At 33.1% G+C, this 24,078-nt stretch overlaps 1 protein-coding gene across 1 annotated transcript; it reads right to left on the bottom strand.

Moving 5' to 3' along the window:
- Positions 1 to 2,255: 2,255 nt before the first annotated feature.
- LOC127705946 (alpha-1,3-mannosyl-glycoprotein 4-beta-N-acetylglucosaminyltransferase C-like) lies at positions 2,256 to 14,704 on the bottom strand. Its single transcript, XM_052210326.1, has 4 exons — positions 13,979 to 14,704; positions 12,473 to 12,552; positions 4,092 to 4,155; positions 2,256 to 3,564 (listed from the first exon to the last, which is right to left on the bottom strand). Exons 1-4 carry the CDS (start codon positions 14,070 to 14,072, stop codon positions 2,417 to 2,419), a joined length of 1,386 nt encoding a protein of 461 aa, XP_052066286.1. The 5' UTR covers positions 14,073 to 14,704; the 3' UTR covers positions 2,256 to 2,416.
- Positions 14,705 to 24,078: the final 9,374 nt, after the last annotated feature.

The raw sequence follows: 24,078 nt of genomic DNA, 5'->3' as shown, positions 1-24,078 counted from the left end.
ATAGTACATTAAAGGCTCCAAAGTCAGTTCATTGTGGTGATATAATCAAAATACGTTGAGCGTGTGCATTTTCCTGACAAAACTAAACGCTCCACTATATCAACCAACGGAACGACTGGAAAACAACTGTCATATTCCTAACTTGGTAAAGGTATATTCTTAATAAAATGGAATATAAAACCGAGTTTTATAGCAAGCTAAACCTCCCACTTATAAATAGTATATTATAAACTCAAAAGTCCGCTCATTTTGGTGATAAAAACAAAAAACGTTGACTGTGGATTTTCCTGACAAAACTAAACGCTCGACTATATCAACCAACAGAACGACTGGAAAACAACGGTCATATTCCTAACTTGATTCAGGCATTTTCTTTGCAGGCATTTTCCAAAGAAAATGGAAGGTAAAACCGGGTTTTATGGCAAGCTAAACCCTCACTTGTATGACAGCTGTTTATAGTTTCATTATATTGACAACATTATGCGAGAAACTCAAACAGACAAAATTGGTTAACATGACAATAATTGGGATTCAGCAGCCAAAATTGTGTAAACTTGCATCATATATACAAAAAATAAAGGACTTAAAAAATCCAAACAAACCTAGAAAAAAATCTAACAAAGACGCCTACACAAAAAAATTTTGTAGTTGCTAGTACAGTATAGTAAAACATAAAGACGTATACACTAAATCGATAAAGTACAATTTAAGTTAAATAAAAATACAAGGGTATACAAAATGAAAACAATACTATGCAAACCTCATGTGTCCGAACCTCTGAACCCACCGGCATTCGGAACGCCAAAAGTAAAAAAAACGAAACCTGGACACACAAATACCGTCTCACGACCAGAAGGAACATAATAGTACAAAGACAAATAATAATAAAATTGCAAAGTAAATAAAATGGTACACAACGTTAGCACCTTCATTTTATAGTTCACGACCATCTTATATTTTTTGTGAAATTGACACTGAATATTTATATAATAGGTCTTGGTACCTTCCGATGAATTTTTTTTTTAGAAAACGGACGAGAAGTTCTTTGTCAAAACCTTGGCTACTAGTAATTTTTTTTTTACTCAGCCACCGATTACAAAGTCTGAGTAGCGGCTGCAAGCTCTTGAATATAGTATGAGATGAGAAATAGTTACTCTTTACTCGGGCGAAGTTGTCGTTTGTCACAGACTCTGGTACTGAGATGACCACTGGAGTAATTTTTTAGGTATATGTCTAAATATGATGTAGAACAAGGTGTGTCTGATATATTTAATCTGTAGTTCAGGAGGATATATTAATAGAACCCAAACAGAAAAGTTTGGATTGTTAATGGAGAAAACATAAACAATATACCTCTACGGAAAATTAAATGATCTAGCTTCTTATGGATCGTCTTGTTCTTTATTGTCTGAAGGAACTGCGACTCATACGAAAATAAAAACAGGTCGACAAGGAGAGCCACACAATTGGATCCCATAGTTATGCTGACAACCTGGTGGATAATTTTACCTCCAAAGTCAACAAATATCTTATTGATGAGAAACTCTAGCATACTGATCACTTGTTCTTCGGTGTAACATGTTATCAGCGGGTTCAATTTTAACAAAATATGCCGAATTGTATCCTAAAACAATATATTTGTAGCGTATGGTATCCTTTTTATGGAGAAAAGCTTTGTGGATTATTTCTTTTAGACGGGTTTTCAATTTTTCATATGGTATGCTGGTGTAAAGAATGGAAAAATCGAAGTGTTTGATAGAATTAATTTCAGTAAAGGTCAACGATTAAAAAAAATTCAGAAGTTATTTAAATTACAGTTCTTTAGAATCCACTTAAGAATGCACATATGGTATTCTATTTTCTATATAGATTAGACCGTTGGTTTTCCTGTTTGAATTGTTTTACACTAGTCATTTTGGGGCCCTTTATAGCTTGCTGTTCGGTGTGAGCCAAGGCTCCGCGTTGAAGGCCGTACTTTGACCTATAATTGCTTACTTTTACAAATTGTGACTTGGATGGAGAGTTGTCTCATTGGCACGCATACCACATTTTCTTATATCTATGTACATGTTATAAGATCTATATCTCTACGACTGTCAAAATGTTATTACATGTTTTCCAATTATGAAATTCGCGAGGTATAACCCTTGATTGCTGTATCAATGATGCTAATGGGTGATAGTTAAACCCGGTTTGCTATCTTATTGAAACCCTATTGGGGCCTTTATGTTAACATTTTCTCTAATTGACGTCGCTCACGAATTTAGTTTTTTATTTATTCAAATTGACACTATATAGAAACAAAACAAAAAATGCACTTGGGAGGAAAATCAGACAAAAAAGGAAAAGAATCTTTTGGTTGAATGTATTATAATGGTTCTGCCATTAAATAAATAAATCGAATTTACAGAGTATATTACCGAACAAACACAGCAATCTCTTTTATTATAAGCCACGAAGTCTGACTTTTGGTTACTGTTATTCTTAAACAGCCGAACAATTTTATATTATATTTTCTACCTACGTCACTTGCAACGACAGAACCATTTCTGAAATTTCCTAAATGGTATTTATCATAACATATGATCCTGTTTTTGCCGACTGGTCGACAACTTATACATGCATCTAGCTGTGCATTCTCTAGTTTGTCATTTGGATGCTCTTTACCTCCAGTCTTAATAATGACATTTTTTATGCTTTGTGGTCTGTGAAAAATAATGTGTATGGTATCATTCGCAACTGGTGACGAATTAGACCAGAAATATCCATTAAAAACCGAATATGCCGCTTTGAGATCAAATTTCGGTAATGATGCCAGGGTTGTAAATAATTCAGCTTTGGGATTATGTCCTTTTAAAAATTTCCTTGTATCCAAAACCCTAGGATTGACATATGTAATCTTTTCCAATAAAGAAGAATATAATCCCACATGGTTAAAGACGTTCGGTTTTCGTTCGATTTTAAAATCTTGTAAATAAATGAAATTGAAATGTCTTAATAAATAGTCTATCGGTTGCTCATCATAAAATAACATGATATATTTGGCCAGTTTTTCTAGGTCATGTGAATGAAAAAGTTTCCCTATAAATCCATGTTGACAAAATTCTAAGCATACCCAGGGTATCTTTTGAACTGAGATGAATTGTTTAATGGCATCAAAATAAGTTGGACTGGTTTTAATATCGTCCTCAATTTGAATGTAGTATTTTGAAATATTCTTGCTGTACAACCAAAGATACGCGTAATCAATGTTTTGTTTTGAACGCCATTTTATTCTTGATGCACTGTCATTAAATGTTTGTTTCAAGTTGTCTAGCGGTGGGTAAAATCTATAAGGAGCTGTAATGATTTGAATGGTATTGTTGTTAACCAATGCCTTGTATCTTCGTTCTATATCTTTTGATGTTATTTTCTTCCATGTTGTGTTAAAATCTGCTAGAAAAATTACTATACAGATTTGTGAGATTTGTGATTTAGAAGTTGCATTTAGTAGTGAATCAATAGTATACCACAAGTAATATGCACGGGGTCGCCAAATTGTAGGAATTCCTATCGTGAGATATCCTGAAAATGAAGGGAAAAATGAATGAAATTTGCAAATATATTATAATGTGTCTGTGTGTGTGTGCTTTATCATCTCAACATTAGATTGCAGTTATTATGGGTTTGTTTTTATTAACCAAGTTGCAACATTTCGGTCTAAAACGGTCATTTGATCTCATCAGGTCTTATAGACGCTCTTAGACCAATTCAATCTAAAGATTAGAAAATAACGTTTGGATTTTGTCAGATCGTACATAGTGGGAGATATATTGTAAAAAATCAATTTCTAATTATTGATTAACATTTGCTTTTGGATATAGTAAGTTTGAGATACCACAAAAAATAGAGCAGACAGACAAAGGAATAGCATGAGTTTACGTTTGCTTTATAATTAAGAAGATGGTTATAAACTGTATACATTTGTATAAATCACTAAATTACTAAATTAACATTTGAACATCAACCTGTTGATTTGTTTGCATATTAAATTTGGCGTAATTTGTTCTCCTGTTGTTAGTAAAAACATGTTTAAATTAATTTATATTTACGTTTTTGAATTCGTTCTTCTTTCAAACTTCCCGAAGTTCTTGTAATAGAACTTTCATGAGAAGGCTATTAAAAATAAAAAAGAGATTTTGTAAGCTTTAATATCATATATAGAAATTTGATTTCTTGTATGAATCACAGACAACGTTAGCCCAATGTCAACTTTTTGGCATTGCACAAGGTCATGTTTTTTGACTGTCAATAACGTCTTTACACCTTATCCTTTGGGTGTTGGATGTGTACTGATTGATATTTTAGTCTTAGATACATGATTTTTTTATTAGTTGTTATTGGCTTTGAACTACCTGTCAGCATGGTCAGTAACTGCGAGTACTGTAAGATCTTTACTCTGTGTCTTTTTATATTTTTATAAATACCCTGCTTCGTCCAATCTGCGTTTTTGTTAGATGTTTTTTATGCTTTGTATTGATCTGATGAGTTAAGCCCTTTTCAACTGAATTTTATAGTTTGTTCTTATGTTGTACTGTTACATCACTGTCCCAGGTTAGGGGTTGTGTACTTTTACAGATTTTCTTGTATCCAAAAATCCCAGGATTAACATACGTAATCTTTTATGGTAAAGAGGAATATAATACTAAATGGTTAAAAACGTTCTGTTTTCGTTCGATTTTAAAATCTTGTAAAAAAGATAAAATTGAAATATCGTAATAAATAGTCTATCTGTTGCTCATCATAAAATAACATGATATGTGTGTCAAACAGATACAGATGTATGTAATCAGTATAGTCCATAGATTGTATTTCCAATATTTATGATGTTGAATATATTGTTCATGTTTTCATGGCAAAACAAATAGAATATTGCAAAAAGGGACAAGAAAATGTATCATTTGCCGCCACAGTTAGGTCCTTAGTAGAATTTTCATCCCTTTGATCGATACATTGCCCTAAAGAATTGACATTAATCTACAAAAGGATTTGATTCAAATAAAAAAATACATGGATTTGCTGTAACATTTCACCACCATGTTTGTTTTTAAAACAAGCATTGTTCTGACATGAAGTCAGGATACACCACCGAGGGTATCACCAGTCAAGTAGCCAGTACTTTGGTACTAGCCTGAAAATACGGATATTGTTAGTTTTAAATTTGCTATTGTAAAATTTTGGAAATAATTTAAATTAAGGAACATATCTCCCTCGTGCAAAACTCTTGATTCCTTGTCCGGATATACCTATACTTTAGGTCTTTTTTGGTTAGATCAGCCCTTCAACGTTTTTATTAGGTTTTTGATTTTCAAACAATTTGGTCTCGAGCATCAATGAAGAGACATTAATTGCCAAAATGCGCATCTGGTGCGTTAAAATTTATATCGTAAATTTTATCATTTGTATTAGAAGATGTGTTAGTCTTGTTTCAAATTGTCTCATAGGTTTAGATAAAAAAAATTGCATATGATATATTAGGTGTTCAACATTATCAGAAGCAGTTTTGAATTTTTAACAAGTTTTTTATAAGGGTGTTAAACATCTTGAATTTTTTACACTAACTTTTCTGTAAAAGGAATGGAGTGACTGTCTAAAGTTTTTACGGAAATAAGAACCTCATTTTTAATAAGATGTGACCGTGAAAAGAGAGGCGGAAGATACCAAAGGGACATTCGCATTGGCAAAAAAAAAAAGAACAAAAGACAAACAACAGTGTGAAATTTTCTTATTATTAGGATTTACCAAAACAATTAGGCAGTAAACCAGAAAACAGCAACTAACAACAACGGACTCTTCCAAGAAAATTGACATACGATTTGATTTTGATTTTTGGTGTTTTAACGCCACTTTTAAGCACCGCTTTTGGGCTATTTCGTGGCGGCCAGTTTTTATTGGTGGAGGAAGCCGGAGTGCCCGGAGAAAACTACCGACCTTCGATAGGAAAACTGACAATCCTAGTCAAAACGAAGACAAACAATAACGAACCTCAAATGATATAGTCACGAAATGTGGACCCGCTGTTTACAGTACACATAATCTACGGCTTAAAATTGACTTATGGTAATAAAGTCACATTCTAGATATTCTAAGCAAGCTTTAGTTTATCAATTGTATTTGATCGATCTACTCCTTCTTAGCTATACAAATTTAGTTACCGCACTTTGACTATATTACTTGATCCTTATCCACAGTGGTAAACATTGGCAGATGCGATTCTTGGATTTTCAACACTTTTACAAAAAGAGGGGGAGGCGGCAGTGCAGGCAGCCAACAATGTGTACATTCAATTCTTCAAAAGGAATGTAAAAAGTTTAACGGAATGGAGAATATGATTTCCAAAAGGTGGGACTGTAAATTATCTTTGAAAGTATAGCACTGATCTCTTTTTTACATAGCCTTCATGTGTAGAACTGTAGGACAAAGGTTAGTTTAAATATATATTTGAGTAATAAATCATTTTTTAAAGAATGTACCATAAGCATTGTATAGAAAGTTGAAAAAAGACGTAGACGCTTGTTCAAAGATGTTTGAATAAATCAAAACCTTACACATTAATATTATACGGCATTGAAAAATTTATAAAACAGCAACCACAAAAATAAATTCCGTTTTAGAGTTGAATGGTTTTTATCTTGTTTAATTAGTAAGAGTACAAGTAGGGTTGAATAGTGGTAAGTTACATACCCTATTCCAACAAATCTTCAAAATTCATAAATAATAAAGAAAATTATCGAAGAGTTGTGGTATAGTATCATTTGAAGGTAATTATAGCTATTTGAAGGATACTACTTGACTAGCAACGAAAATATCATCGTTAATAAAACTCAAGCGCTGCATGCTTGAGTAAAAAGGTTTTACTTTACTTTCTTTAAAAATAAAAGCAATCGCGAACCTGTAAATCAAGTTGGTTTAAAAGATTAGAGGAGAAATGCTTTAGAGAAATTATTTATATTCCTATGAAATGAGGAAGCTGGCATGGATTCTTAATGTAACTGCTGTTAGATTTTCAAGAAGACAATGGTTTTTAAAAGGGCATGTTCCAGTTGAAGAAATCGTTTCCGACAGATAACACAACATACTTAAAATGAGGCATCTACTGTTAACAATTAGATTGTGATATAGACAAATTTGTTAATGAAACCAGTTTTTTTGTTTTGAAAAAAATTTATTGCAACATATATTTGTTTTCGTAAGCCAGTTTGAAAAAAAAATCAAACCTATCCTAGTGTACTTATTTGTTTATCTCATATTGAAACCGGTTTAGAAAATCATTCAAAAACGCTGGTTTAAATGGTTTGATCATTGGCTGTAATATTCAAGATAGGTTTGATATAAACCTGTTTATTACACAGGCAACACATTCCAACATACTTTTTAAATATACAAAATCAGTTTGAAATCTCATGTTAAAGGTTTTTTTTTAACAAACTCGCCTTAATGATTCAGGTATATTCCTTTTTCAAAATTAAACTTGAGATAATAAAGAAGTTGTTACAAATTTGTCTGCCAGACAGAAGGAAGCAGAAATACCTGGGTCAATAAAGTAAACCTAAAGCCAAGTCAGAAAACAGAGATTACTTGTATGTAGAGTTAAATAATTGTCCAATTTTTTGCAATTCTCCACAAGAAACCAAATAACACAGAAATTAAGAACTATAGATCACCGTACGTCTTTCAACAATGAGCAAAGCCCAAACCGCATAGGCAGCTACAAAAGGCCCCGAAATGACGAATGTAAATAAAGGCAACAGTAGTATACCGCTATTCGAAATTTATAAATCGATAAAACAATTTAAACGAGAAAACTAACGGCCTAATTTAAGTACAAAATAATGAACAAATAACAAATGTGTAACATAGTAACAAATGACAACCACTGAATTACAGGCTCCTGACTTGGGACAGGCACATACAGAATGTTGTGGGGTTAAACTCGTTTAATGGCGTCAACCCCTAACCAGGGACAGTGGTGTAACAGTACAACATAAGAACAAACTATAAAAATCAGTTGAAAAAGGCTAACTCATCAGATGGATACAAACAGAAACACATCTACATCTAACAAAAACACAGAGCGGATGTGGACGGGTACTTGTACACCCAAACAACAAAAAGACACCAAGCACAGATCAGAGATCACTCGCAGTTACTGACAGCAAGTTCAAAGCCAATAACAAAAACAATATTCAAAGATCCAATTACAGTGTTCAATTGGTAACTTTTTAGAATAAGTTTATTTAAGGGTGTATTCTTCTGACGTTTCAGTCTCGTTGAAATCTCGTTCTGGAACTATTTCCAAAACATGTGATACAAGTGGAAAATATCAATGAAATTAAAAAAATATTATAATCAAACTTAACTCTGTGAAAAAATTGTGTATTTACAATAAGTAGTTTTTGAGTAATAAAATTTTCAAATTTTATAACCAATCAAGTCAGTCTCATTAGCCAAAATGTTGGAAAAATGGGTGAGTGGTACAAGAAATGATTTTACCAGATACATGCTCATCCCATATCAATTTTGTCTCTTCAAATTTCTTAAATATGTATTTTTTCAATCATTTATAACAAAGAATTTTAAATAATATGCTTTTCTTCTAAAAAAAAGAGAAAAATCCCAAATTTGCAAAATTGACATCATGGCAAATTTGACACAAAAAAGCAACACAATTTTATAAAACTTTCTTATATTAACACCTACCTATAGTTTTTTTAAGTTAAATTTATTCAGATTGGTCCACTTCATCTTCAGTGAAAGTATGAAAAAAAGTTTAATTGTGAAACTGTGATTTTTTTCATGATAATAGCCCCAAAATGGGTAAAAATTGATGAAAAATGGAAAAATCATCACAATTGGGTACTTTCAAATGGCTGTAGCAAAAAAAGAAGTGCACCACCATATGATTTTTTCTTCACCAATTATTTTTTTACAGTCATATACACCTAAAATCAGGTTAAGAAAAAAAGTTTAATTCTAGAAATGTTTGGCTCCTCAGAGGTGTACATCCTTAAAGGATCGATAAGTTTACCCGGATCGTATCTAATTCCCCGGGCCCGGTAAACAACATATCCGTAAAAATGAGGATGTGCTATCCCGTTTGAAGTAAGTTTTCTACAGGTACAACCAAACTTCAAAACCAAACCCCTACATCCATGGAAGAACACAGCAAAGGCCTCAAGCAACCTGTGGTAACGAAATCCCTGACTTAATTATTTACCAGTAGTACATAGATTACGTTCATTAAAATCCAAAACGTCACAACAGACACAGGCATAGCAAACGAGTTGTGATACATAAACACATATCCAATTGACAGGAATACTAGTACTAAAATCTATGTCGCAGATGAATATGGATATGATCAACTTTTTGTAATCACAGTCCCGTCGTCCCCTTTTCCTTGATTTTAATATTGTCAAATTCTTTTCACTTGCATTAGCAATACGTCAGGTGTCACATGTAAATCAGGGGCTATTTAACCTTCTGGTGCAGCGGGGGTTTTTTTGTGGGTTTCATGTTGGCTGATCTTTGGTTTTTAATGCAATGTTTAGTTTTAGTTTTTTTTTTTTTGTCTTTTCGTTGTTTCCGCCCGGCGTCAAAATTTCAACCCCTTCAATAGGTCAACCTTCCTTGCATAACCTACCTATTGTATCAATTGTTAACTCATTCTACACCTTAATATGCATGGGATAGTTTCCACTGGACATTTAAAACAAGCAATAATCAATTTATCTCTTGAAAACCATGTACACAGTTAGGACGTCTTAGTATAGCGCTATGCAGATCTTTATCATTTCAAATAATAGCACATGAAGTTTTCTTTTTATCCCATCAAATTCTAAAATGAAATTAACCTTTTCTTCTTTCGAATTTACAAACAAACTTGAGTAATTTCTTCTTCTATTCTATGCTAGTGTCCAATGACCAAACTGATTTAAATCAGTACTCATTCTTCCCGTGTTGTTTTTCTTTACATTTGTTTGATAGTACAGGATACAATTATTAGTAAAATAGGCATGCATTGTGTAATATTGTCTTAAAATTGTCGTATATTTTTCTTCTTTACAAAACCATTCCATAGAATTGAAATGACTAAATAAATTCAGGTTAAATGTCGTTAAATAATCATATTTTTTATTGATTGTTGTTTGCTCAACGTCCTGTGGCTAACATGTCATGCATGTCCAGAACGAGAACACATTAATAATATGAACAGTAGCTAGGTTCGGAATGATAGTCCGACCAGGATGAAGGGTGGAAAATTTGGACAATCACTGGAAATGTGGGTATATTGAATAGGGGGAGAAATTTAGACTAACAATCAGAGTGATCATATTTGTAGGTAAACGGACAGAAAGTCACAGGACAAAAAGTCACAGGACATAAAGTCGCAAATTTGATAGGACAAAAAATCACAGGACAAAAAGTCACAAATAATTTGTTGACAATTGTTTGAATGTACAAGAGAAAGATCTTGAAATATTTTTCTTTTTATTACATATATTCATTTTTAAGTTTAGGAAATTGTTCATAAGCTTTGATAAATGAAAATTTATTAAATTTTAATCATGCAAAGGATATATTTCTTGGCACAATGAAGCCATTTAAGTACCAAGCCACTTTAACATTTTGTTTTCATAGCAATTATTTGATCATTATTGATATTTATTGAATAAATTTTAATTACAAAGTTGCTTCATATATAATAGTTCAAGAAAAAACAAAAAAAATATTTTTTAAATTATTGTTTTCTTGTTTAAAGAAAAATAATCTCAAAACTGAATTGTGACTTTTTGTCCTGTGACTTTTTGTCCGTGACTTTTTGTCCGTGACTTTTTGTCTGTGACTTTTTGTCCTGTGACTTTCTGTCCTACATTCTATTTGTATACCCCAGTCGCCCATGGTGTACACTCGATTTTAATGTAGTTATCATTCTTTTGTTGCAATTATAGTGTGACACGTAGAGGAACTTCGCCTTACAGCTTTGTATGTAGCGTAACAACGTTGCGCTTATTTGGACGTTTTCAGCTTTTTTTCTGTTGTATACAGAACTCAAATAAATGATAAATGATGATTACACAAACAACAATTTATGTGACGTTATTATTATCCTTATTCAAACAAACAAAATATCTGGCAAACTGTTTTTTTTTTCTTTCCTTCTTTTTCATAGAAAAGTATATCATCTGATATTGTAGGAATGCAGAGTAAGAGATAATTTTGAGAACTTTCCTCATTGAATTTTGTATGCCAACAAATCAAACACTAATAGACAAATTAACATCTGCGTCATCTCCCGTTTACTGCTCCTTGACTTTAATTCAATACGATCAATATAGAATACAATATCAACACAAAGAATTATAGCAAAGCCGGAATGCTCTTTTTTATGAGTACTCATCATTACTCCCTTTTAATTATTACAATAAAACATTTCTATATTACACTTAAATATTATCAAAGCAAAGGCTATGTAAATAGTCCTCCAACCCAAAGAGTCAATATGAAGTTAGAACCTTAACTTTGTTCTAATCGTAATGCACATTGACATAATTTTTTAGTTGTATGTGATGACAAAGGGAACGAATTTCCGATAAAAAAAACAGTACATGAACGGGTGTCTGACTTCCGGAACATCTGAGATCTACCACGTGTTTGGTCTCAGTCTATAGTTCTATGTATGTACCCCGCTGCATTTGTTTGCACCTGTCCTAAGTCAGGAACCTGTTTCAGTGGTTGTCGTTTGTTGATGTGGTTCTTAAGTGTTTCTCGTTTCTCGTTTTTTATATAGATTAGACCGTTGGTTTTCCTGTCTTAATGGTTTTACACTAGTCATTTTTGGGGCCCTTTATAGCTTGCTGTTCGGTGTGAGCCAAAGCTCCGTGTTGAAGACCGTACTTTGACCTATAATTGTTTACTTTTACACATTGTAACTTGGATGGATAGTTGTCTCATTGGCACTCATACCTCATCTTCTTAGGGAGCTACCGTTTGATTTTTATGGGGGGTTGGGGGTTGGGGGTTGGGGGGCTAGGATGAAATTTGAAAAAAGGCAGGACAGGAGTTTTGAGTAAAAAAAAAGTAGGATGAGCAACTTGGCAAAAAAAAGGCAGAATGACAATTTATGTAAAAAAAGTCAGGATAAACTAATAAAAAAAAAGGCAGGACCGAATAGAGTGAAAAATAAAAAGGCAGGACAGAGATTACAACTTAAAAAAAAGCAGGACAAAATTTTTCATCCTAGCCCCCCCCCCCCCCCCCCCCCCCGTAAAATTCAAACGGTAGCTCCCTTATTTCTATGTAGTGTTTTGTTGACTTCTTTGTTTTTTCGTCGTTATTCGTTTTTTTTTACCATGGCAATGTTAGTTTCTCCTTGACTTAAATGTCACTCCCCTTGGTGTCTTCTGTCTCTTTTTTATACATTGTAACTTACAATTATCTTCAGTGGTGTAAAGTTCATTCGATATACCAACTCTGTCTTTTGGTCTTCTAAATGTTGTCCAACACCATTTCCTAAATTATTAAAGCATTTCTTGTTTGAACCATTAAAATGTAATTAAGTACCTTATTTATAAAGAGTTTTTCAAACATTACTGATTTTTCTTAAAAAGCAAACTCTTGTTTACTCATTTCATTAAATAGATGTGACAAAGCATTCAAGAAAGATTAATAGGGTTGCAATTTCACAAAATTAAGTATTTTTTAAACAAAAGAATACCTCAAACCATGAAATAGACAAGGATGTGAAATATATGAAAGTTCTATTCAGGAAAATGTTGTTTATGTATAAAGTTTACGTTATTGCTGCTTTAATCTCAAAGTCTAGCCCGCATGGCACTTGTATTGAATACGTAGACCGTGCATTAAAATATATTTATATGATGACTAATATACATGTAGTCATCATATATGTACAAAGGCCTCGGTGGCCGAGTGGTCTAAGTAGAGGGGGGGGGGGGGGGGTGGAGAGAAAAAAGGGAAAACAAGTAGTCGAATTACTGTAACACTAGCCTGTCAACACCGAGGTTGTGTGTTCGAATCTCGCACGTGGCAGGTGTCTGCACCTATCAAGCACACCAGTGTTTTCTAGTGGCTGTCCAAATGTCCAACCCTTCATCCTGGTCGAATCATATTGCAGGGCCAACTTAGTGTATTTATAGTTTATTTTTGTCAACTTAAACTTTCATGAAATACTTCTCACAGGACAGAAATTGATCATAATAAATGTATAAATTTTAGTATCACCTTGACACCATTTCCTCTTTAATGCAATATATATATCAGTTGGACCACTTTTTTTATTTTGTTGAAGTTTAAAATATAATTGAGAATGGAAATGAGGAATGTGTCAAAGAGACAACAACCCGACCAAAGAGCAGAAAACAGCCCAAGGCCACCATTGGGTCTTCAACACAGCGAGAAAATCCCGCACCCGGAGGCGGGCTTCAGTTTGTTTGGTTAAATGTCGCCGTGAAAACACGGGTAAACTGTTATTACCCCAGGAAGTTGTCAATGCGTTCGCGCTAATATGACCCCAAAAACATTTAGATTGAAATTTCCACCATCTATTATGTTATTTTAGTAATTCTGCTCTCCTATTTAAGTTTTAAAAAAATTCAACAGTTAAAGAAACTTAAGTATATTAGTATGCCAAACAATCACAGAACTCAGAAAAATTGATACCAAAAACTCCATTAACGAAAGTGAACTTAAAGGATAAGCTTCTAAACTGGTATTCGTCAAGTTTTTTTTAGATTAGAGAACCAGTTTAAAGTACAAGTTAATCATTTTTTTCTTCTTTTTTTTTCTTTTCTTCATTTGCAGCAAACTTGTCATCGTCCAGTGGTTAGTTAATTAAGGTTATATTTTTTTTTATCGTTACTGTTATTATTACTATAGGTAAATAAAACTTAGGAATTAAGATTATATGTATACTTACGTTGCTGTGACCTCAGAAACATTGAAATCTGCACTAACATTAAAGTTGTCGTTATGACTGCAAATCCTGCTGATAGCTGTCTGACGCTCGCCATAATGAAGAATAAGACGTTACCTAACAGTAACTGTTTGCTTTATACAATAACATGTACTTTTTTGCTAATTTCCAAAGAAAACGCAGGTCATTTCAAATTGTTTTTGTTATTTACAACCAGGAACATATATATTGACGGGACTTGACACTACCTAATTATAGCCGATTTTATCGTCGGGTCATAAATGACACTATACGGAAACGGACATGTGTAAAATACGTACTCGCTATTATCTTAATAATTTCTGATAATACCAATAAAATGTCATTCAAACTAAGTAATAAGTGATGCCAGTGTATCGAACTTGTACTCTGTCACTTCATATTTGTCATAATCGCATTCATTTCATCACAGAAGGGTACAGAATGCAAACGGGGTAATAAAAAATGGCGCCGATGGCAATCCCAGTAACCACGAATTTCACAAACCAATATAAAACACTTCACATCAAATAAATCACACTTATGTTGGTCATTTTATATGACAAAATATATCTACTTTACGACAAAACTAACCAATTCATTGTATTTGTTTAACGTTTGGAATATAATTATGTGGTTAATTTATTTCAAGCAGTTCCGATAGTTTTTCAGTCAGGCGCTTCCAAAATCCATAAATCTCGCGAAGTCTCGTAAAGTTCGGGATTTTATTAATTTCATACACAGATTAATTTCCCGTTAGATATACTGTTCCCAATTACAACGGACCGTAAATACCATGAATTGCCTGTTAGTTTTAAATGCATGTAAAGTTCTATTACTGTAACACTTAATATATTAATTAAAATTTTAAAGTGTCTAATCTATTTTTATTGTTCTATTGTTTCTTGCTTCGTAGCATATATTGTTTTGAAAACAAAGCTGACATTTAAAAGACAGTGGTATTAGTATAATCACTGATCTATATTTTAAAGGAGCATTAGCTACGAATTAGACGAAAAAAATTAAATATTATTTTTATTTTGTTTTTGTTTTAAACATTTATATAAGCAAAATATAGAATATATTTAGTTATTAGCAGTCAGTTTGGTTCAATTTCGTCAAAATAAGCTTAAAAAATTATTGGCTTGCAATTCAATAATTCAACTCATTTAGATTCGTATTCAGGCAACCCTTTATTTGACCTTTTGTGGAGATAGGTAGCGCATATGTTTAGCATGTGATCGGTATGTTCTTTCATTAAAAAGAAAAGAATGTCAGCATTGAAAAGTGAAACAAGGGAGCCACCAAGAATATCCATTTCATTGACTGATTCGGCCAACAAAAAATCATTTTTATACTGGTAAAATGATGATTACAAAAAATATATATGTTGACCAATAGCATGAAATCAAACATACTATAATTGCTTACATCCACTTCATTTGAACTTTGGTGGATAGTTGTCTCATTGGCAATCATACCACATCTCCTTATTTTTATATACGTAGGACTCTAAAGTGCGATGGGGACGCTAAAACGCGATGGTCACGCTAAAATGCGATGGTCTAGGCTAAAGTGCGATGGTTCGTAACGCTAAAGTGTGATGGTCTGTGCTATTCAATGGAATACGCTAAAGTCCGATGCCTCAATACGCTAAAATGCGTTTTTCCGCGAAAGTGCGATTGTTTACGAAAATGAGGAAGTTAGCTAAGTTTAAAAGCATTCTGACAATACACGCCGTTTGTACAAACGAAGTCATTCACATGCCGGAAAACAAGAATGTTTGTCCAGGGTTTTATTAGACAGCGATAAAGAAAATAGAAACCAAATGACCCCAATCCGGAACAATTATGGTGGGTTCTGGAAGAGGTTAACTTAATTTGGCTAATTTTTGTTTACAAGGGCTTCAAAACGACCAGTGCAAAACAATTCAAACGAGAAAAATAATGGCCTGTTTTATATACAAAACAATAAACGAAAAACAAATATGAAATACAGCAACAACGAAACGACTACCACTGAATTACAGCTGTAGGTTTGTTGGCTTGAAACAGGTTCATAAAGTTAATACTAGCTACTGCAATGTAATCATTTCACTTTTTTAACAACTATCGTACATTAAATGAAAGTAACAAGATGTGATATAACTGTCCATGAGACAACTATCCACCCAACACCAAATGTCGTTAATGTTGCAACTAATAACCGTACGGCCATCAACGTGGAGTCTTAGCCTACGACGCATAGCAAGTCATATAGGGCCATACAATGACCAGTAGAAAACATTTCAAAAGAGAAAGACAACGGCATGATTTATAATCCGGCAAAAACAATTATCAAAGAAATTAATAGGAACACTACAAAAAAAAACCAATTGCCTGAACTTATTGCTATACCATCGCACTTTAGCGTGTCATAAAATCGCACTTTAATATCGTGTCATATCATCGCGCTTTAAAAATCAAACAACCATCGGACTTTAGCGTCTGGCACCATCGCACTTTAGCGTGACCATCGCACTTTAGAGTACCATCGCACTTTAGAGTCCTACATATGTACCTAGAAAAATTGTCATTATACGATTTCTCATGTTTTATTGTAGTGACAAAAAATCACGAAAAAGTCGCTTATTTTAATAGTTTAATGGACCGACATACCTCACGGTTGAAAATTCACATAAAGATAGAGGAAACAGTATACTATCATTTTAGACCTGTTGTAGAGTTTTCCCACTGTGCAGTTTTTTTTTGTTGTTGTTTTTTTTTGGTAAAATCGCGATAAAGAGTGACTTTCCGATTATTTCTTTTTCATTATAAAACACGGGAACGCTTATAATTAATTCCTGAATAAAGATATCAGCAAATATTTCAGCTATAAAATGAAAGAGTAATGTATCAGCTTTCATTAAATGTCAAACTTAAATATCATATGAAAATGTATATTGAATGAAATGGAAGAACTTTAATTGCATGTGACATTTTTCTCAATCCCTACCGTCTGTCAAAGTATATTAAAGTTCGTACATACATCACCCGTAATCGATTTTTGACTAAAAATAGTGTAACAACCAATTCTTGAAAGTTTTCATATATCAAAATTTTACAGAACATACAAATCAATTTTTACAAGCTTTTTTATGATACTCATCATGTGCTAGCGTGTATTTATTCATGATTGAATAAATATTAATATGATTTTGTAATTTGCATTTTAGTTCTTATTTGAATTTACTTTAAAATAAAGATGATTTTATTCCTAATTCATATTTGTGTTTTCGTTTTCAAATAGATTAATTACGGATTGTAATTAATTATGAGTTGTACTATTCGTATTTTTTATTCACAGACTTTGACGATTGACTAGTTTCGTCTTGATTGTTACTCATTCTACTATTTTGATGGTCAGTGTTTTACGCTTGATTTGACCGCACACTTTCTGCTATTTCATTGGTTATATATCTTTTGGCGGTTTATTTCTATTGAAGTCTATAGTTAATTGTGGATTGATGTTCAAACCGAACAGACGTTTCATATATTTTCTTTAGTCTGTATTATTGCTGTTTCATATTTTGTATTATTTGTATTGGAGGAATTCCACGATTATTTCAGGTCAGTTTGATTACTTATCTCTTTAGATATTCTGTCTATATCTTATTTTCATCGTAATTTTATTACCGGATTAATCAGTATTTCACGCACGAGTAACTTTCCATTTTAGCATGACTTCGTAGTAAGAATGTGTATCGTTTGATTGGTGAATGAATGTTGTAAATTATTTAAAAGGTTAACGTAACTTTTATAACAGGCACATTATTATTTTACATTTGAGTTACATAATTTAAGCCTGGAAATAAATAAGTGTAAAGATAAACGTAATGAATGGCGAATATTTGAGCAGAATGAGTCCGAGAGTAAATGAGTAAAATGTTAACTTGATAAATACTTTTCAGAGTCTTTATAACATTTTTGTCTCAGATTAATAGATTTTAAGTACTATAAAAGTCTGTGCATAGTAACTATAATTTAGTATTTGTTATACAGGTTTTATGACAGAGTTCTAGATCTGCATATGATGTAGTAATACGTTGAGGCATAACCTTTGTACCTCATACGAGGTAAGAATGAGTGTTTCAGTTGTAGTTGCTTATTATTTTATTAGCTTAGTTATTTTGCTTTGTTTAGCTTAGCTTAGCTTTATTAGTTAACTGCTTTTCGCTATTGGCTTTATTAATGCTTATTTTGCTTAGACTGTTTGTTTATAGTTTTAACGGCTAATTCGTATATTATAATGTTATTGCTAAATGAGAAACTATATTTCTATTTTGCTCTTTTGACAAGTTAAATTCTGTTTCGAATGTCACAGGAAGTAATATTTTGATAAGATCAGGTTTAATTGTGCATTTTGTTAACTTCATAAACTGTGACGTATTTTACAGTTAATTGGTTAATTTTTGTAAGTACATAGATTACGTAAATTTATCATATTGATATAGTACATGTTTTAAAAGAATTAGTTTATATACGTTGTTATTAAATGTGATATTATATTACAGGGTTTCATTTGATGCTTCACGATAATAAAAACTATCCAGAACCCTACATAGTCTACTATTTATTTACGCCCCAGATAGTGCGACTACAATCATACAGCAGTTTTACTGTTAAATTTTCACCTCAATAAGTCTAAGTTGCGCTCCCTTTTCTTATTTTACCCTGGCTTATTTTTATGTGTTTTTTACGATGAAACTTTTTCCTAAAAGCTGTAAATAATAGTAAAGATTTGTATCAAGGTTGTCTTAGTGTCTAGATGTTTGACTTAGTACAGTTGTAAGGTTAAGTATCTTTTGAGGTGTTTTTATTCTTGCTGAGTTTTTCTAATAGACTAATTTTAAACCACATTTGAACACATCCGAATTAATCCGGTAAATGATGGGCAGTCCTGATTTCATTAGAACAAATAAAGTATCAGAGGTCGTGTTAAAAGCCTATACATGTACAAGTAGAATACATATTTATACATTTGAATTAGGGAAAAACCAATGATCAACAGCGTGTGCAAAACGTTCCGCGGACGAGTCAACTTGCGTTAAAACACGCTCAATGGCATTACCATCAGACTCAGTGACCGGTGCAAATATAAATGAGTGCCAATGAGACAACTCTCCAAATGTTTATTTGGCAGACAAAAGTCATACAAACGAGATAAACAATAATATAAAGGCATGTCGAGTCGATTGAATATACCGATTAAGTTTTAAATGCCACAAAGAACCAGTTCGACTATCCAATGGTAAGTTTATTTTCTACAGATTACTTCAAGGACAAGACGCAGCATCATTCAGCATGCATTGTTTACTACTCACTGATATGAAAATTGAACTTGCTTCTGATGCTTCAAATAAGTTGTAGCATGATTTTGCATTCCAAAAGATAATAGAGAGTCTACACGATGATCTGTTTGTGAAAAAACACATTTTCATTGTCGTATAATTTGCAAGATACATATTGTTCCTTTCTTCCAGAAGAAATGTGTAGAAAGTATACAACTGCTAAACTACAGCACAAACTAGAAAATCACTAAGAGGACAGGGCAGATCAAATATGATTTTTAGTAGCTCAATTAGTGTTGTCGAGGCTATTACCTCTGCCAGTTGTTTGAAAGCAGAGTTAAAATTGTCAAAGATAGAAACAAGTTTTTAAATGATTACATACTCCTCAAGAACTCAGACAATCAGACCCTTTATGATTCGGAAAAAAATGTGAAAGGCAGTTTACGATATATCGAAATTTCAAATGATTACCATCCATCTCCGTCAGAAGTTTGTATTCCTAAAGCTTTACAATTTATTCCGACCTCTCTGATAAATATTTTTGCCTGGTAAGTAGATGAAAATTCTTTTCTTATGGAGAATGATTACAATGCACTCTCATGTGATACTGTACGGAAATGTATAACTTTAGCCGAGTATGTGACATCCTTGCATTAAAAACACGTACATCCCTGATCAGAGATGGTATGGGTATTGTACAAATTAGAATAGAGAATGGATACAGGGAATGTGTCAAAGAGAACAACCCGACCAAAGAGCAGAAAACATCCCAAGGCCACCGAAAATAAACAGGGGTTGATAATATTTTTAGGTGACTATGCACTCCCGCACTACAATGAATTTGATTTGCAACACCATGACGAAATATTCCTAGTGGGATCTTTTCAAAATCAAGAAGGTTTATACCTGTTCACGATATGTACAAATCTATTGGACAGTGATGTCTTAAACACTACAAGCTGTTCACGCTCTTACAGGATGCGACACGTCTTCTTTCTTCGGAATTGGCAAACAGGCAGAATTTAAAGCGTCGAAACAAAACCCATTCATATATCAAATGTTGTCCATCCAGCTGTATCTTATACTGAGATTTGACACATCTTTTGCAGTGGAAAGTCAATTCATCACTCATCTATATGATCCCAGAGGCAATGCTCAATCAGTACATGATAATAATCTCAATAAACTCAAGAGTGAAGTCGGTGCTATCTAAGGGTGTTTCCTTAGTGAGACTACCTCCTTCAGAGGTATCATTCAGACAACACATTCTTCGAACCTTTGGAATTTGGATTGAAAATGGGGAATAGATCCATAGTTCCAGTATATTTTGAAGGCCCACTGTCCTCTGACTTTTTACAGGACCTTGTTTGTATATGCAAAGGCAAAACTATTTGTAGCAAATCGTACACAAGCATTCATTGTTGTCGGTGTAGTGGTGGTTGTAGAAACCAGCTTTCTCATCAGACTGTTTTAAAAGATTGCTACAATAAGGAAGATGATTGACGAGGTTGGTGCGCTAGCAAACCAAATGGAGATATATTATATCAAAAATTTCGAAAGTATAGCATACCGTGAAATCGACATATTTTTTTTTCTTGGTATCCCGTTACCTTTTCAAGGTGTCTGGTGTTAGTGTGATATATACCTAGACAGCTTCCTTTGTATGGTTATCTCTGTCAATCGTATTTGTTTGTAATTCAATATATATCGGGCTTTAAAATCGGTTTGAGTTAAGTCTGTTCAACGTTTTCGGTCCTTATACATCATTGGCTTTCAAATATTCGGCTTTGAGCGTTCCTGATGAAGGTAAATCCAGAATGGCGCTTCAGACGTATGGAATTTATAGCGTGTTGTTTTCATTCTTTATATTCCATTGTATGTGTTGTTTTATAAAAAGGGGGACACATTATTTCAATATTCTATTGCTCTTGTACTGATTGACCCATGTACATAAAAAAAAACTTCATATACTATCGTGTTCATGCTGACATTTATGCATCAAGCATATTTTTTATTCTTTTGGGTTTAAATAACCAATAGTGAATTTTTTCATTGAATCATGGACACAGTATTTATTTCTCCTTTGTTCTTTATGACATGTTAACAAAACTTTCTTTATACATGTATATGTTGTCATATATTATTTAATAGCTAAATATTAGATATAAATATTTTTTGTCGATAATTTCCGTAGAAATTTTTTTTTTCATTGTCTTACATGCTGGAAGCGGGGGTACACGCCACTAATCTCTGGAAATCAGCCATAAATATGACAAGCTGAATGTGTGCAACATTCCCACAGCATGCCATGATTTCATAAAAATTATTTTTCAGTAATCACCGAGAATTTGTCCAAAATGTCCAATAATTGCGATTTATTTAAATCCTCCCTTCTCACCTTTGACCACAGTTTTCAAAAATCTGCACCACTTCGGAACTCTACGACATGCCTTAATCAAATTGCATTATATTTATCTTCAAAATAAGACCAAAATTAGCCGTGAGGTATTTCGGTCCATTAAATTTTTAAATTTACCTTACTTGTCACCGTACTATTTGTCTGTTTATTTATATTATATCGGGTTAATGACCGTGGGTAGCCTTCGGGGGTTATCTCGATGGATAAGTAGATGGCGTCTATTCTAAAATACGTATGAAATGCTGATGCATTAGAGCGAATCCGTGCATTGTTTATTGTTTCTTTTGGACTTTTTATAATTTGGATATTCGTTTTAGTATGTGTTCAATCTAATATGAGAATTTTCAATTGATGAAATCGATAAACATGAATTTGACAGCTAATGCCCCTTAATTAAATGATTTTGATTATTTCAGTCGATATGTTCTTTGAGCTCAGTGGATAAGATTAATTTCCTCTTATTTTTTTCGTTTTCACTGTTATCTAAAAGTCTCTGAAATCATAAGAAAAAAATCAAATTAACAATAGCTAGGTACTGTAAGGTAGGGGTCAACCGCGATGAACGGTGGGACCTTTTAACTACCACTGGAAACTAAGGGACAGATAGTTAGCCTTGCAGCAGGTCACCTACGGACCCCTTATTAGAGTAATGCAATGTTTCCTTAACGTGCAGAGAGCGTGGCACTCATCAACGTCCAAATTCCGACCGGACGTGGCTGCCATATATCCATATATCTACACCGCAGTGAACCCTTTTGATAGTAAAATGTTGAAATAAGTCGTGTACAGAATGATCATGATTTTGTAACAATTGGACAAGCGGTTTTATGAGATAAGATTTATGACACGAGGTTTGCAATGAACGACTGACGATGCTTACCAAAGAAATTGGCTCATTTATCCAGGTGAGATAAAACACTCATGGATCACATTTGAAAATCATAGAAGTAGTAATATTCGCGTATTGCAGCAATTTGAAGAACAGGTACCTTTAAAATGTTCTTACTGCTGTACACACCAATCAAACTTGGTTAGAACACTCTTAAATAACGCAATTGCTTTTTCAGTGCATTAAACCAGAACTTCGATGAACCATTCTTAACTAGTATAAGTATGTATATTTCAAATGCAATTATGACATTTATACGTATAAATACCATAGTTGCAATTAAAATCACAAGAAGTAGAGCCGGAATACTATGGAAAAAATAATTTTATTTTTACCGCTTTCGTTTCAGTAGAGGATCATTTATATTGATGAACGATGGGCATACTTCTTGAACCTAAAAAAATTGGGTCACTTGTTAGTTGTCGTTCAACAAATGAACACATTCTATATGTGCCTGTCCCAAGTCTGCAGCCTGTAATTGAGTGGTGGTTGTTGTTTGTTGCTGTTTATCATATTTGTTTTTCGTTTATTGTTTTGTATAGTGTGTTCTTGTGTTGTGCTGTTGCACCACTATCCCAGGTTAGGGGGAGGGTTTGGCGCCATCTAACTAGTTTAAACCCGTTGCATTTTTATACACCTGTCCTAAGTCAGGAGCCTGTTGTTCAGTGGTTGTCGTTTGTTGGTGTGGTTCATAGGTGTTTCTCGTTTCTCGTTTTTTATATAGATTAGACCGTTGGTATTCCTGTTTGAATTGTTTTACACTTTCATTTTGGGGCCCTTTATAGCTTGCTGTTCGGTGTGAGCCATGGCTTCCTTGTTGAAGGCCGTACTTTGACCTATAATTGTTAACTTTTTATACATTGTGACTTGGATGGAGAGTTGTCTCATTGGCACTCATACCATATCTTCTTATTTATATTAAACTTACTGTTAACTTTTATGATTCGAGCGCCACTGATGAGTCTTTTGTAGACGATACGCGCGTCTGTTGTACAAATTATAAGCTTGGTATCTTTAATAAGTTTTTTCTAACATTTTTGGTGAATATGCAAAGAGTATTTATGAAACTATTTTGCATTTTAATTTACATCCATAACCATTTGAGGGTGAATACGTGATTATGCACTTAGCATCGTTTGACACACTGTCAGGTAGCTAGATTGTTTTTGTTCTGTTATCTCTAGTTGTCCCTCGTCGTCGATAAAGGCTGTGTTGTGTAAAAGTTGATGCTGCTTTGTTTTGTTTGATTTTTTTAGGATTATTGCATAATTTTAATTAATCGATCTTACTAGTACTATTGCTTATTACAATAACAATATGTTGAATATTTATATGATATAATCCAGTGTCTATCGAGAATGGCGGACAGTCAGCACACTTCGTAATGTACATTTATGCATGTTTTGCGTTTTTGTATATGACACGAGTAGTTATTTTATACTGAAAAC

This window comes from Mytilus californianus, unplaced genomic scaffold (genome assembly GCF_021869535.1).
Source record: "Mytilus californianus isolate M0D057914Y unplaced genomic scaffold, xbMytCali1.0.p SCAF_6, whole genome shotgun sequence".
NCBI lineage: Eukaryota > Metazoa > Mollusca > Bivalvia > Mytilida > Mytilidae > Mytilus > Mytilus californianus.
Note: the sequence above shows the minus strand (reverse complement) of the source record. Positions and strands in the feature narration are given on the sequence as shown.

Bases quoted from the DNA above. Each gene is read 5' to 3' on its own strand.
- LOC127705946 (XM_052210326.1), bottom strand. From the start codon at position 14,072: ATGGCGAGCGTCAGACAGCTATCAGCAGGATTTGCAGTCATAACGACA. The intron at 4,156-12,472 runs GTAAGTTACAAT...TATTTTTAATAG, and splicing joins TTACACCACTGAAGATAATT to CCTTCTCATGAAAGTTCTAT. The intron at 3,565-4,091 runs GTAAATATAAAT...CTTCATTTTCAG, and splicing joins AGAAGAACGAATTCAAAAAC to GATATCTCACGATAGGAATT.